The sequence below is a fragment of the Melanostigma gelatinosum genome (assembly GCF_949748355.1).
Source record: "Melanostigma gelatinosum genome assembly, chromosome: 4".
Classification (NCBI taxonomy): domain Eukaryota; kingdom Metazoa; phylum Chordata; class Actinopteri; order Perciformes; family Zoarcidae; genus Melanostigma; species Melanostigma gelatinosum.
In genome coordinates this window covers 21,401,321-21,416,794 of record NC_136637.1, presented here as the reverse complement: position 1 = coordinate 21,416,794, position 15,474 = coordinate 21,401,321, and the positions used below count along the sequence as shown (strand labels likewise).

The 15,474-nt window shown below is 42.8% G+C and overlaps 2 protein-coding genes across 2 annotated transcripts; both read left to right on the top strand.

Annotated features, from left to right (window-relative positions):
- Positions 1–628: 628 nt before the first annotated feature.
- On the top strand, positions 629–8,267 carry hnrnpm (heterogeneous nuclear ribonucleoprotein M). Its single transcript, XM_079267345.1, is given in 15 exon segments — positions 629–880; positions 1,648–1,829; positions 3,404–3,456; positions 4,349–4,465; positions 4,570–4,800; positions 5,019–5,171; positions 5,258–5,341; positions 5,426–5,486; positions 5,851–6,000; positions 6,295–6,399; positions 6,587–6,655; positions 6,749–6,850; positions 6,981–7,567; positions 7,666–7,717; positions 7,811–8,267. Coding segments are annotated over 15 exon segments (2,205 nt in total). The 5' UTR covers positions 629–785; the 3' UTR covers positions 7,975–8,267.
- A 236-nt stretch (positions 8,268–8,503) lies between these two features.
- Positions 8,504–14,744, top strand: timm44 (translocase of inner mitochondrial membrane 44 homolog (yeast)). Its single transcript, XM_079267341.1, has 13 exons — positions 8,504–8,563; positions 8,989–9,093; positions 9,742–9,942; positions 10,038–10,118; positions 10,249–10,398; positions 10,694–10,830; positions 11,308–11,393; positions 12,094–12,186; positions 12,361–12,485; positions 12,781–12,831; positions 12,982–13,071; positions 13,468–13,578; positions 14,052–14,744. Exons 1-13 carry the CDS (start codon positions 8,534–8,536, stop codon positions 14,169–14,171), a joined length of 1,380 nt encoding a protein of 459 aa, XP_079123467.1. The 5' UTR covers positions 8,504–8,533; the 3' UTR covers positions 14,172–14,744.
- The last annotated feature ends 730 nt before the right edge of the window (positions 14,745–15,474 follow it).

Here is a 15,474-nt window from a genome sequence, read left to right as displayed (position 1 = left end):
CATTGGCGCTAAAAGTTCAGAATCAAAAGTCATTGCATGCTTTGATGACTTGGATTATGCATGGCCTACTTGTGGAAATAGATGTGTAAGCAATCTGATTCCTCACCAGATCAGCGTAGACTACTAGAGCATCCCAAAAGGCAAAGCAATAAAATGAAAACCTAACTTTTTTGCCTGTTGTGAGCCATTAAGTCTGTATCATTCCTCAGGCCGAAGCCCATCTCTCCAGCACCACACATACTAAAAGTCACTGCGTCAAATTTGTCCCCACGTTATATTTTTATATTTGTTGGGTTATTTACCCAAACTAAGATATGGAGGTTTTGACTCAACAATTTCAAGTTTTACCCGAAAACCGTCACAAATTGGCATAAAAGAAGACTCAAATTAATCAATTGTGACAATTACAACAGCGTGCTCTTAAAAAAACACACACTCAAACCAAATGCATTTTTATTTGACACAAGTTTGAATGTTTTTTGTAGGTTTATTTGTCTGCATTCCGGGCGCCATTATTCTGAAAATCCCTATTGTGTGTTTAATGACCTTTACTTTTTTTAAAGTACACCGGATGTAGACCATTCTCTCCCTGGTTTAAAAATTCCCAGCATTCGTTGTTCCTGGTTAACTGCTCTCTCCGCCATTTTCGTTAGCTGGTGTCGCAGAGGTGGTTGGCGCAGTTATTTGTTGCATTACATTCAGTTTTCAAAGGTGACTCGTGAATACCATCGAAGATAGTCTTCGATAACAGTTTAATTTAGCAAGATACTAAACTGCGCGATAAGATGTCGACTGAGCAGGACGAAAAGCCTAACGTGACCGAACTACCCGAGGAGCTGCAGCAGGAACCGCCGCCGCTGCAGCAGCAGCAACAACCGGGGTAAATCCATTCATCAAGGGTCCTTTGTTGGAGCTAGCTAGCTAGCCGTAATGATACAGATCGACGGAAATATCGAGAAAGACCAGTCTTTCGAAAAAAAATTCCCCAGAGTTGCATCTTTAGGAGGCTATTATATAAGGCCTGCATTGTTTTTTTTAAAAGTTTGTTGTAATAAGTTTACCTGGTGTTAGGATTGGTGTTTGGGATCCGTCTATTACTAGTGGAATCCGTCCATTTTACGTAACTTTAAGTAGCTAATATATTATTTGCAGATTATTTAGCTGGGTTACTTGTTAATGTCATATGTTTGCCCTTTCTCTTATTTTCGTTCGCAAATTGGTCAAACACTGTAAAATACTGAACCGATAATTGAATAATCCGGTACAGGCCTACTAACGTGATGTCTAAAGAGCGGCCTTGCCATGCGGTTGATGTGCAATTGTCTCGACTGCAGACTGTTATTGCAGTCCAGACCATTGTAACTGTGTTCTTATTAATATTATCACGCGCACTTTAACCACTTGATATATATGTAATAAAATATACTTCTGTTGAAGAGTGATTTGCACGATCGGATTAAGAAATCCCTTTAGGTCCCCTATTGGATTGCGTGAATTACGCTAATAGCCCCGTTTTGCCGCTATGAACGAGCGAAAGTCAAAATGGTGCCGTGTATGTTATGGTTAAATTTGTAGTTGTTAAGAACGTACCAGTTAATGTGTCTGCAGACTTTTTTTTAAACTCTATTTACTGATCTCTTTATTCAGAGACGTGAATGGCAAAGCCAAGCATGAGCCCAATTCAAGCAGGAAGGAGAGGCCCCAGAAGAGGGGTGGAGCCGGGCGCTATGAACCCTATGGAAACATCAACAAGAGATACCGCGTTTTTGTCAGCAACATCCCATACGATGTCAAATGGCAAGCCCTCAAAGACCTGATGAAAGAAAGAGGTAAGGTGTTTGGATTAGGGAATGAGTCTGTCTGCGTTGGACATGACAAAAAGAGATGCATCCTCTCGGGTCATTTTGTTTGACCACTGCAGCTTTTGAAGGGCTCTTGTGGATTTGTGCAGAAACTTAAGTTGTACAATGTTGCGTGAGATCTCCCGGGAGTTATCTGGAACAAAGGTTTTGGACGAGGTCCGTCAACTAAGGAGTCGCTGCAGACTTGTACAAGTGCAGTGAACCTGGGAATGAACATTTATTGTACTTCGAGATTACTAAAACCGATTGTGGTTTTTTTTTTGTGATGTGGGATTTGTATAAGTGTTAAGCCGGTACACTACTGTGACTGTCCAATGGCTTGGGATCATGGGTGGCATATTGAGATGCTTTTCCCCAAGAAATCCATGCAAAACGTTCATTACATTGCCATACCGTAATGATTTTTGCCCAGAAACGAGGTGACAAGTTGCTCTAAGTTGCAACATGTAATAAATGTTTAAAGCCTGAGCTTTATAATATGTAAAACTTTTGGAGACTTATCAAATGAAATCATTTGTGATGCAGGGACTAGCCCTAAAATCTCTTCAATGTACACTATGGATTTACATGTGCTCTTATGTAGTTATGGGTTATTGGAAAAGCGTAAGCTATATTATAAGTAATGCACTAAATTGGCATTTACTTGAATGTGTTTAAGAAAGGTACAATCCTTTTTCAGAAGGAGTGCCTGGTATTCGTTTAATGACTGACTGTGGAGTTAAATTGCATTTTCTCTTTTAGGTGTGACCTTGACGAGCAAATGTTTTCTCAGCAGATCTCCATGTTGTGCCAAACACGGCCATGCGTTGGAGTTTTCTTTGGGGTACAGGTCTACAAAATGAAGCAACTTCTTATGCACTGTCCTTGTCTCTAGAGGTTTGGTCATTGATGTCCATCCGTTGAACAGACGTGATCTGGTCGGATGCGAGGCTGTGTTCGCCGCTGAATCAAAATTCGGATATTGTGCGTTTTTAAGGAACAGGTCCACTTTAAGAACATGTTTGCCAATAGAGAAGTTTCTATCCCCTAAGGGCTTGCCTTTTATTAAGAATATGGTTAGTTTCAAGCTGTAGGTTTCTCCTCCGTTGATGGGCGAATGTATTGTTGCATTGGCCTGATGTTTTTAAAATGGTGACATTTGACAAAGTATGCACTTTGTCAAGAGGCATTGTACAGGTTTTACCTACTTGAAATTATTGGGTCAATTATCGTCCGGTAGAAGGTGGTGTTCAAGGCATTATATCCAAATAGGCAGGCTGATGGCCATTTCAACAGTTGTTGTCCTCAGTCTATTGCTCTTGGTGCTTCGGGAGAATTCTGACAAGGACAGGCTAAGAAGTCTTGATTGTTTTTTTTTCTCTAGCTTGCTTTTTGTAGACCTGTACCATATTGTGCTGCTGCTGAGGTGCTGGGGGAAGGCGCAGGACTGGCAGTGTGAGCTCACTGTCACCGGCCACCCTACTTGTGTCTGCTCTAAACCCCCATTGTTCTCTCGGCTTCTCTCCCCTTGGTGTGTGTCGTCTCTGGAATCTGATTTGTAGTGGGTGAGGTAACGTACGTGGAACACTTAATGGACGGAGAAGGCAAATCGAGGGTAAGTGCAAATACATACAAATAAAACATGAATAATCCTAGACAAACCTGTGTTTGTCAGCTTTGGTGTCTTTATTTTCATTGTTGGACATTGTTCAGCGTCAGAAACCTGGTGGAGTGTGTGTGAGATGGTGACATGCTGGAGGCGTGTTTTATTCGGTGTCGTTTGTGGCACTGACTTGATGTCATCCCGAGGGTTGATGCTCTTATAAAAGGACTTCAGCTTTCGTTGTAGCCAATCCTGTGGGATTGCAGTCCGAGTGACAAAGTCCCTTCGGTTGCTGGATTTGCTCCTCGTGAACTAAAGGGGTCTAGTTTGCAAGAGGTTGTTACAAGGCTGGTAGATGGTTGTTAAATATAACTCATTCCGTAGAACAGCGTTACTGGAAACGTTGCCTCCATTATCTTAGTCGTGGGGAATCCTATCTCACTGTGGATTTTCTGCCCTTTGGATGTTGGGACAAATATTCTTTAATATTCACCATTCTTGCCTGCATTGTGCTAGTGACTGGGAAAAGATCTTAGAATAGTAATGTTATGCGGAAGTACAGAGTTGTGGCCCAGGCTGTAGGCTTGTGTGATGAACTTGTAATCGTGCATGAAATTGTCTCTTTTTGCTCACATTTTTTGTAAATTGAAACAATTTTAACAATAGTTTACTAATTTAAATTATTCTTTACTCCTTTTGGTGCGGCCTGCTCTGGTGTCTCCCTTGTCTCCATCAATAAAGGGTTGTGCGTAAGTAGTTTATCCATTTATTAGCATTTTAAGCATTTGTTGTGTTGATGCCTTTCAGATTGACAAAATGGAAACGTTGCGCCACACGTGTCTCAAGTTATAAAATCATTTTTGGAGAGGGTAGTTATAGAGAATGTAGGAGTTTCATCTCACAGGATATACTGTGTATTCCTGTTAGTGTTGTTGAGTTTAGGACTGAAGAGCTAATGAAGAAAGCGGTGGAGAAGGTCAACAAGCACAGCCTCAATGGACGACCCCTGAAAGTGAAAGAGGTAGGCCACAGCTCAAATAAACACAGTCCAGCAAATCGATCAACGTGTCAGTTGACTGTTTCCCTGAGTCACGTTTTCATGTTTTTTTTTTTTTTTTTTGTTAGGACCCTGATGGTATGATTGCTCAGAGAGAGATAAGCAGGACAGGGGCACATATAGGAGGCCATGGAGGAATGGGTGGAATGGATCGCATGAACATGGAGCGAATGGGCCCTGGACCAAATGGCTCCATGGTCAACATTCCTCCGAGCCTGATGAACAACCCCAACATCCCAAACGAGATCATACACGGTCTCCAGGCTGGCAGGATTGGCAGCACAGTCTTTGTGGCTAATGTAAGTCTTCAAGAGTCGTCCTGTTGTTATAAAATGAATGATGTTAGCCAATAAATGATTAGTACATTTATTTGATAAAATAACTTACAAATAGTTTCATCAATACCTTATTACTGTACAGCTGTTATTTTAATCTAAGATATGTTCTGTAGATTAGTGTGACTCGTCTTTTTGGCCTCGCAAGTAATCATCTCTAAACTTGTTCCTTGTGCCTGCAGCTGGACTACAAAGTGGGCTGGAAGAAGCTGAAGGAGGTGTTCGGCATGGCGGGCATGGTGGTGAGGGCTGACATTCTGGAGGACAAGGATGGGAAGAGCAGAGGCATGGGAACAGTAACATTCGATATGCCCATTGAAGCAGTCCAAGCTGTCTGTATCCTTTTTTGAAAAAAATGTTTGATTTGAATCCATTTTTTGTGCGTAGAATGTTAATTCAATAGAATCGCATTGTTTTAGAATCTCTGTGGTACGCTTTCCTTAATGATTTCACGGCTATGTTCAATGGGCAGCTGTTGTTCAACAGAGTCATGCACGTCAAACTGGTATGTTGCCTGAACCTCGCTGTAAATCGGCTCACATTATAACTGAAGCGCGTAGTCTGAATGCATTTACGTTTGCTTTTACAGGATGAGAAGTCTCTGCCCAAAGATTTTGGACCACCTGACAGAGCTGCTGCCGCTCTTCCCCGTAAGTAGACATGTAGCTTTCTCCACTTGTATAAAAATAAAAAATGGATAAACAAATGCCCTGTAATTGAAATTCTTTGAATCATTATAACTACAGTATCCTTGCTGGTTAAATTTAGTTGCTTCAGTTTGGTGCAGAACTGTACCTGTGATACTTATTTGTATAGAGTAAAAACAAACATACAAATATATCAAGAGACGCACTGGCTGGTCTGTCAGAAGCCTCTGGTGCCTCGCTGAGGTACTGAATAGTTTGATATTATTCACAGTGGTGCTTTTCACTGCAGTTGATTAGTCCCATCTATTTGTACAGACACACAATTTTGTAGACAATGTCTTAATACTGAACTATTTTCTCTTCCCAGGTGGCCTGAGTGGTATTGGTTTGGGCCTGGGACCTGGTGGCCAGCCCATTGATGCTACTCAGCTCAACAGAGGTGGAGGAGGAGGAGGAGGAGGAGGAGGAGGAGGAGGAGGTGGTGGTGGAGGAGGAATGGGCAACATGGGCCCTGGAGGTAACTAGCTCCAGTGTTTTTGTTAAACCCTTGAATAATCTGGGTTCATACAAAGTTTCAAGTTTTTAAAAATGCATAATTTTAACAGCTTTGAATTTTAATAAACTCCTTGAAAAATACTTTATTTTCAACGTAGTATCTGGTTTGATCTACACAATCACTAATTTAATTTATAGTAACAATTTAGGTTTAAGCACCTTGAAAAGGGCCGTGGTTTTTTCCTTTAAATGTTGTCAAATCCTTAATAAAATATCAGTAAAGTCAGGGGCTTATCATCACTCTTCTCACTTGCAGGAATGGATGGAATGGGCTTTGGTAACATGGGAGGTCGTATGGGAGGTGGAGGAGGAGGTGGAGGAGGAGGCGGCGGCGGCAGCAGCAGCAGCGGTGGAGGAGGAGGTATGTACTGAAGATTTAAGTAGCTGGGCCTTAACTGTATTTACCTTCATGTTCTAAGCACCTAGACTCTGCAAGAGTGTCAATTATGAGTTTGAGTCACTATGACTTTATGATGTACCATACCAAGCCTGTCTATCTGTCTCTGGTTGTGTCCTCTGGTATAAGACTTTCTTCTCCTCTGTTCAAGGAATGGATAACTTTGGAGGAATGAACAACATGGAGCGTTTTGGTTCTTCAGGAATGGGCAGAATGAACGGTAAGGAGACGTTCTGAGCACCCCAAAGCAGGCGTGGAACACTTTTCACGTTTTGCTGGATGTGTCTAATGGTTTCATCTCTTGCGTTGTCAGAGATGGACCGTGGGATTGGTGGTGCTTTTGACAGAGAGTTTGGGCGAAATGAAATGGGCATGTCTCGCAATAATTTTGGTGACTCCTTTGAAAGAGGAATGGGTTAGTATTTCCAGGATTTTGTTTAAATTTCCTCAGATAAAGAATCTGATAAACCGGATCAGATTCAATTCTAACTTCAGCTTAGACAGTTGATGTGACAGTTGTTTGTTTTGTTTCCTCGCTTTTAAAGGAAACTCTGCGGGCATGGACCGCATGAGCTCTGGAATGGACCGCCTGGGAGCCAACATGGACCGCATGGCGGGGATGGATCGGATGGGCATGGACAGGATGGACCGCGGGTCTGACCTGGAAAGGCTGGGTTCTGGTGGTTTCGACCGGATGGGCTCGGGGATGGACCGGCTGGGGCCCAGTATGGACAGGCTTGGACCCGGTCTGGACCGTATGAGCTCCAGCATGGACCGCCTCGGCCCAGCTGGGTTTGACCGCCTAGGCCCATCTAGTTTGGATCGCATGGGATCTAGCCTGGACTTCGGCTCCCCAATGAGTATGGATCGCATGGGCAACACCGGGATCGACAGAATGGCCAGCGGATTCGACCGCATTGGCTCCACCGTTGGCATCGACCGCTTCCCCTCCGGTGGCATCGACCGCATGAGCTCTGGCATGGATCGGATGGGGTCCGGAGGTGGTGTTGGTCAGTTTGATCGCGCCGGTGAATTGGATCGTGGATTTGTCGGGAATTCCTTTGGAGGAGCCGGAGGGCCCGGAGCTGGTGGAAGCAATGTCAGGAAGGGTTGCCAGATCTTTGTCAGAAACGTAAGTATTCATCTTAAAGGCAGTTTGACTTTTTTTTTTAAACGTCATTTGTTCTCGCGTATGAGTGTAATTAATTTGAAATGCATTTTGTTTTCCAGCTGCCATTTGACTTCAACTGGAAGATGCTGAAGGATACCTTCAACACATGCGGTAAGAGTAGTCATAGTTTGCAAGTACTGGATAAAATCAATTGTCTATTCTACATTAACCTGACTAATTACATTGGTGTCCCGCCTTCTGCAGGCATGGTTCAGTATGCTGATATTAAGATGGAGAACGGCAAGTCCAAGGGCTGTGGTGTGGTTCGCTTCGACACCCCTGAAACTGCTGAGCGTGTCTGCCGAACCATGAATGGCTATCGGCTGAATGGAAGAGAAATCGATGTTAGGATTGATAGAAATGCATAAATTATTTCTCCGTTACATCTGACATTTCATTTAGTTCCTAAAAGTCCAAGCGCTCTGTATCATCTAAATTGCCCATAGGATATTCATATTATATTCAATTGGTTTGTCAGATATTTGTAACAGTGAACATGTTATTTTAGTTAGTCATTTCTCACAGTGAATGTGTTTTTAGTTTTTGATTAAGTTTTTCTTTTAGAGACCAAATTTTTTTATTTTATTTTCTGCCCTGCTTCACTTGTCATTGTCTTTTTGTTCTGTAAGGTGTTTTGATAAATAAACCTCAGTATTTGAAATGTGTGTTTTGTGTTTTTTTTTTTTATTGCATTGCCTGTTAATAATGGACTCTTGTGGTTGGGGTACTTATGCCAGACCACGTATTAATATTTTCTGAGAGTTGTACTTGTTTACGATAAGTAAAATGTCACGGTGCATGTAGTGAAATGACGCCGGTGTGGAGTTAAAGCGCGCGGGAGGATATTACTCTGTCGAACTCTCACGAGCCCCTGCTCGTGGATATATAGACGGTCATCACCGGAAGGTCACAGGCATTACATTCAAGATGGCGAACCCCTTGTGTCGGTGTTACCAGGTGAGTCCCTGGGATTAGTGTCACGTACAATATCGGCATTTAGTTGCCACCAAAAGTTAGAGGCAACTCGAACGGTTTATTTCAACGAACGGTGACTGTTGGCGGTGGACTGTTGGTTTGTTTTCATGATGAGGCTGATAACGTAGCGTTAGCTAGCTAACTTGGCTAACTTAGCTCTTGGACCAGTCAGATATCCAGCTTGTGTTTGAGCTCAGAAGCTCTTGACATTATTTTCCTATGAAGTTAAATAAACGTGGGTATGTAGATGCATGTTCTGCCTTTCCACCAAGCCTTGAAGTAAACTGAGTGACTGTCAAACGCGAAAACTTTATTGGCTATTTACTGCGTTTTCTTCCAAACAACATGGCAGTTGCTGCGTGGTTATCGAGCAGTAACGTTATATTACAGTTTGTGTGTCTCTCCAGATATGTGTAAGAAGAGGCTCAGTGGCTTTCTCGTCCTCTTACCTGCTACTTCACTACAGACCCAATGTTTACACGATACGTGGGGTCCTCGCGTGTTCTCCACAGGTACGAACATCCTGAAATTATTTTTCTTCCACACCGTTTCTGGGTATTCTGAAGTTGTGTGATGTCATCTGTGGAGATGTTTGGTTGGATTGTGCTCAAGGCCAACAAATCTCACTGCAGTTAAGACAGACTTTTTGTTTTTGGATAGTATTGTAGCCATACAAAATGAATACACGCTCTACTGCCATTATTGGGTTCACCTAGTAAAAACTGAAGCAGTCCAGTACAACAGTCCTGCAGTCAATCCTACCTTCAGAAAGTTCAGTCTTTGTTAGAGGTGTCGATTTAACTTTAGGCTAGTTTTGGGAGCTGAACTGTGCTGTTGAGTTGTCTAATTGTGCAGAGAGGTGTTTCTATTACTAAGCTTACACTCGATATAAATGGGGAGAACTAAATGATAGAAACACCTGCCAGTGTCAAAATGACCATAAACTTGAATCAACACCTCTAACTGAAGATAACTTTCATAAATGCAGGATTTATTGCAGGACTGCTGTATGAGACTGTCCACTTGATCATTAGGGCACACACCACTTGATCATTAGGGCACACACCTCCCCTGCAAGTCATGAATTCAAGTTTAATTGAACAGCTCCAGACATTCTAGAAGTAAATCAACTGTACATGTGTCTTATTCATACCAACTAGGTGCCTCAGTCACGTCTTCTGCAGGTACGGTATTTGTCTGGCGAGAGGGGCAGCAGAAAAGGTTTCATCGGGGAATTGCTGGAGAACATTAGGCAGGAGCTGAACAAGAACAAAGACATGAAAGACAACATTAAGAAGTTCCGGGAAGAGGCCAAAAAACTGGAGGAGTCTGATGCATTGAAACAAGCTCGAAGGAAATATGTTAGTATTTGGCCGCACACGGCATTATCCAATTTCCATTTTATTATGAAAAGCTAGCGTTGGGGTTTGCTAATGTCCCGCTGTCTGTTTCCCAGAAAACGATAGAGTCTGAAACAGTAAAGACCTCCGACGTTCTCAAGAAGAAGTTGGGAAACATCTCTGAGACAGTTAAAGAGGTAAATGTGATATGTATCTCACTCAGCCTTTCTTTTTATTGTCATCTGATAGATACGATCTTCGAGTTGATCTATCCACCTTTACTGTGTGTGTGTGTGTGTGTGTGTGTGTGTGTGTGTGTGGGGACAGGGGCTAGAGGAGGTCGGTCGTACAGAAATTGGAAAGAAAATCAAGGATGGAATGGAGGAGGCAGCCAAAACAGCGAAGACCTCAGCAGAGTCCATCTCTAAAGGTGGAGAGATGTTGGGGAAGAGTGGTGCGTTCAGAGCCATATCACAGGTAAGGAGTCACTGTGCACACTGCAGATATATTTTCTCGTTTACCAGAAGTTGAACCGCATTCGTTATTTTTTGTTTCTCTCAACTCTGCTCTCTCTGTTGCACTGTGAGGGAAATTATTTCTCGTATTCAGTTAATGGAAACTGTTCATTGTTAAGGATAAAAGTAGGAAATAGCAGTGTACTGTTAAATATGATTGTGAAATGAATTAGGAATGAAGGGAACTCCGAGTCCTGTAAACGATAAGCCTGGAACTTATTTGTTCTCTCGTCTGCTCCCTGTTCATCCGTCTTCAGGGCATGGAGAGCGTGAAGCAGGAGATCGGTGATCTGGGTCACACCGGCCCTTATCGGCCGCCTGCCAGGCTCAGGAAGAGGAGCGAGTTCTCCTCCAAGGGGGCAGGAGACGACGGCAAGGTGTTCGAAGCCAACGAGTACGTGAGTGTCCTCTACTTTACCCTGATACTAGGGGGGGGGGGGGCACCTCTCATCTTCAGAGATGGCTGATACCGCTTCAATACCCTCATGCAGTTCAATCATTTAAAAAGAAAGGGAAATAAAACCAGAGTCGCATCTGGTCAGGCACCAACAGACTCCCCTACTTTATCTGAAGCAATATTAGGGAAACGTCAGAGTTTGCAGAGATAAGCAAACCGTTGTCGAATGTTGTTTTCCAGAAGAGACAGTGGTGAGTCTTCATTCTGTTTGGAATAAGAGCAACGCTTCTCAAAGCTGAGCCTTGATAGTGTTCCCAGTATTTCCTTCCGTTAATTGTAATGTAACCACTGCAGTGTTTTCCTTTTCTGGGTTAATGTGGTTAAAGTGTGATTGTCAGCATGAGCCAGCAAGTCAACAGGAACACCTGTTTCCCTCGGCCCGCCGTTTGAAGCATGACTATGTGTGTACTTCAGGGAAGCGATGGGCGTGGTGCTTCACAAAGACTCCAAATGGTCCCAGCAGTGGAAGGAGTTCAAAGACAACAACTTGGTCTTCAACCGTAAGGACGAACGGATCTCTTTTTCTGTCTGTCTGCATCCTCGGTTGTTTACTTAAAGTCAGCCATCAACACCGTTTACCCGAAATACTGTGAACCAGTACATCACTTTTCAGTAAGAGGATACAAATACAGATGATTACAATCAGCAAAATGATGGCCGTCCTGTAGCTCTGATGGAATTGGTAATACGGGAATGCATTCACTGTTCAACCGCTTTTTATGACAACCGATGTTTATGACAGGAACAACGATGTCTAGTTTCTGTATCTGAACTTACTATGACTACTGAAGTTACTATGCAACTCTGCGCCTCGCAGATACTGTGGATACTTTTAAAAGACAGCTCAAAACCCACCTGTTTAGGCTGGCGTTTGTGTAAAAGTAAACCCATGTCCTAGACCTGCTCTTAAAATATGTTTTACATTTTTATTTAATTTTTTATTATTTTTTATTTAATTTTTTTATTTTCTCTGTGTAGATAATTTATTGACCCTTGGGTCACATTGTGTTTTTTTATGCTTTTAAATGTCTGCTCTGTTAAGCACTGTGTGATACTACTGTCTGTGAAAAGCGCTATATAAATAAAATTCATTCTTTCATTCATTCATTTGCTGATCTGAGTGTGTCCATGTGTGAAGGAGATAGAAGCCTCAGGTTTGAGCTTAAGATCATCACGCTCTCATTCTTTCTTTCACTGCAGGGTTCTTTGAGATGAAGATGAAGTATGACGAGAGCGAGAACAGCCTCGTCAGAGCATCTCGTGCCGTCACCGAGCGGATGACTGACCTCATAGGTGAGAGACCTCCGGTGTGATAGGGTGCATTAATCACTGGCCGAGGTCAAATCACACTTTAACAGAGAAAGATACAATGGATGTGTGTATCTAAAAGGTACACACAGTCTGTTCCACATCTTATTGTGTGTTTGCTGAATGCCACGTGTTTCCTGTCCTCGTGTGTGTGTTCAGGTGGGCTGTTTTCTAAGACGGAGATGTCTGAAGTACTAACAGAGATTTTGAAGGCGGACCCGTCCTTTGACAAAGATTCCTTCCTCAAACAGTGTGAACGAGATATCATCCCCAATATACTGGAGGTACTTTGGACCGCAAACAACACGTGTACAGCACCAGTGTCTGTGTGATGGAATCATGAAATCAATTTGAGAATGTTTTGTGAATGAATATATCACGTTAGGACAGACGCTTGATGATGTTTACAACAATGAATGTTTTATTTTTGTGCCACGTTGAATTACAGAACATATCTTCATTTGGATTTTGTGTCGGTGATGAAACAAAGGTTGACCTCTGTCGTCAGGTCTTGATTTGCCCGTTCTGATGTGTCCAGGAAGTTATTTTTAAGGTGACGTTTGCTCTGTCTCCATGCAGGCGATGATCCGAGGGGAGCTGGTAGTATTGAAGGACTGGTGTTATGAAGCGGTACGGCTGTTCTCTCACTCTCTGAGCTAGAAGTGCTGAAACACAGAAAGCTTCTTTTGTTTACGGATATGTAAAGGCTGCAGTTAGACATTGGTGTACATATTGGGCGGGCATGATGTTGTCTTCTTTTTCTCCATGTTGGGTGTGTAGACATACAGCCAGCTGGCACACCCAATTCAGCAAGCCAAGGCCATGGGACTTCATTTCCACTCTAAGATCCTGGACATTGACAATATTGATGTAAGTTTCTCCAGACAACGCTACACTGGATTAATAATTAAGCTTTCACACTCCCAGGTTTTACTGAATCAAAGAGGTTAAGGTGCAACACTAACAGACAGCCAAACAAGAGCCTTTTTAATGCACAACAAGGGTTTGTGCTTTGATTTGGAAAGCTTGTGGTTTGAGGCTATATGGCGATCTGCAGGGACAAGGTTTGCAAATACGCATAATCAAAGTATACAAGTCAGACAAATGTCAGTTTTGTCAAACATCTTGAAAGTTTTACTTGCCTTTTTTTCTGTATTTTGTGTTTGGCTGGTGTTATCCTCAGACTGGTTTTGAAGTAATACGTGAATGCTGTCTAAATATCACGTTTGTTGGTTCAGTGAAGAATGTCTGTATCCTCTACTCCAGTTGGCCATGGGGAAGATGATGGACCAGGGTCCAGTGCTGATCATCACCTTCCAGGCTCAGCTAGTCATGGTGATCCGAAACACCAAAGGAGAGGTGGTGGAGGGAGACCCTGTAAGTTACACACACACACACGATCAAATACACAAACACTGCTTTGATTTGATAGAATCGGTTGTATGTTAAAACTAAAGAGCATTTAAAACACAACAAATGTAAATTGAATGAACTTTGTGGCATGGAATGTCTTAGAAATAATAGACCTTCTCACTTGTCATAGTAGCTCACTGGCACACATCGTTAATGTTCTGCCCTCATGGACTACAGTATTAAATGTCTCCAACACCCAACTTCTCACTGTTACTCATCTGGTCAGAGACCCTTTACATCTTTTTCCACTTTCTAACGTTCTGGTCTTTCTTGGTGTTGACGTTGCACAGCTATCTGGTAAATAATGTGAGCAATCGCCTTCATATTTGATTTGTCTAAAATCACATTTTAAGTGTGTCCTTCTTTGATGCTCTACAATGTTGAAGAAGAATGGAACAGCTGAGAATAAGTGTACCCATCTGTTTTCCTCCCTCCAGGAAAAGGTGCTGAGGATGATGTACGTGTGGGCTCTGTGTCGAGACCAGGAGGAGCTCAACCCATATGCTGCCTGGAGACTGCTTGACATCTCCGCCTCGAGCACCGAACAGATCCTCTAACTCTTTGATATGCGCAGATCACTCAGAGAGAGAACATACTGTACCTGAGCAGGCCCTGGAGTTGGCTGTGAAGGGGGGGGGGCATGGAGATGTGGGACACGGGGACAACAGGAATATTGGCGTAGTGTTGCTAAACGCTGCTCACACTAGGGGGCAGTAGACTACCAACAACGCCTGCATGGCTGTCCATTTATTGAAGCAGTTTTATCGAAACTGTGTGGTGCAGTGCAACCGTTAGCATTGAAGGGATACATGAAGGTATTTAACTGGGGTTCAACTCTTTCATTATGAAGATGAGAAAAGAAAATGTGGAAATCAAGGAAGCCGATTTGTAACTGAGGCCCTGAACTTCAAGTTGATGCCAGAATGTCAAAAATCTCTCTCTCTCTCTCTCTCTCTCTCTCTCGCTCTCTCTCTCTCTCTCTCTCTCTCTCTCTCTCTCTGGCATTGTCATCTCGCTGGTTGGTGTGTTGGTAGTGATTTCCTAGATCCTTCTGTGTATAATATCTGTAATTGAAATTGTTAAAATGTGCGTCTATATTTATTATGAAAATAAAGAATCCTTTTTTTTCACACTAGCAGACATTTTTATACCTTCTGCCTTGCAAATGGTTAAGCTTCTCTCCTGATCTGGAGGATGTCACATGAGTCCTCCTAGGACAGTTGCTAATTGTCTTTTTAAAATGAAACCCTCATGTGGGATTTCAGTGTGAGCTATATTTCCTTTGGGACCCATTCTGTCTCTGGGTGTCTTTTTACAGAGCGGAGCTAGAGCACTCATTTACTTCAAGTGAAGATGAACATGGCCATTTTGACAGCTGCCTTGAGGAGTATCACCGTCAGCTGTCAGTCTTGTCATTAACACCATGTGCCATCATACGGTTGTGTTCAGATGAAAGGCTTTGACATTCTGTGTTGTGATGGGTTATAAATCACCGCTACATGTGTTCAATGTGCCATGACGTTGCCCTACACACCAGAGTCATGTGGCCTACAATCAGCAACCCAAAACTCCTACAAAGGCTGAATGTCACCCATTTCACCCAAGTCTCACCAATAATTTCTCATCTTTGTCGACTCACAGGTCCATGATGGGCTCTTTGGAAATCCTCTGCTGGCTCTGTGGGCAAATAGAGTTAAAAGCTCGATTGACAGGTCATTTGGATTCATGTCAATGACAATTACACCTCATTACACCTCAAGTCTATCTAATGTAAAGATTTAATCGTGTTGGTGTTGTGTTGGTAACCCGAGCGTTTACTTCTGATTTGCTGCAGGCAATAGTTTATATAAGGCCAGAGAA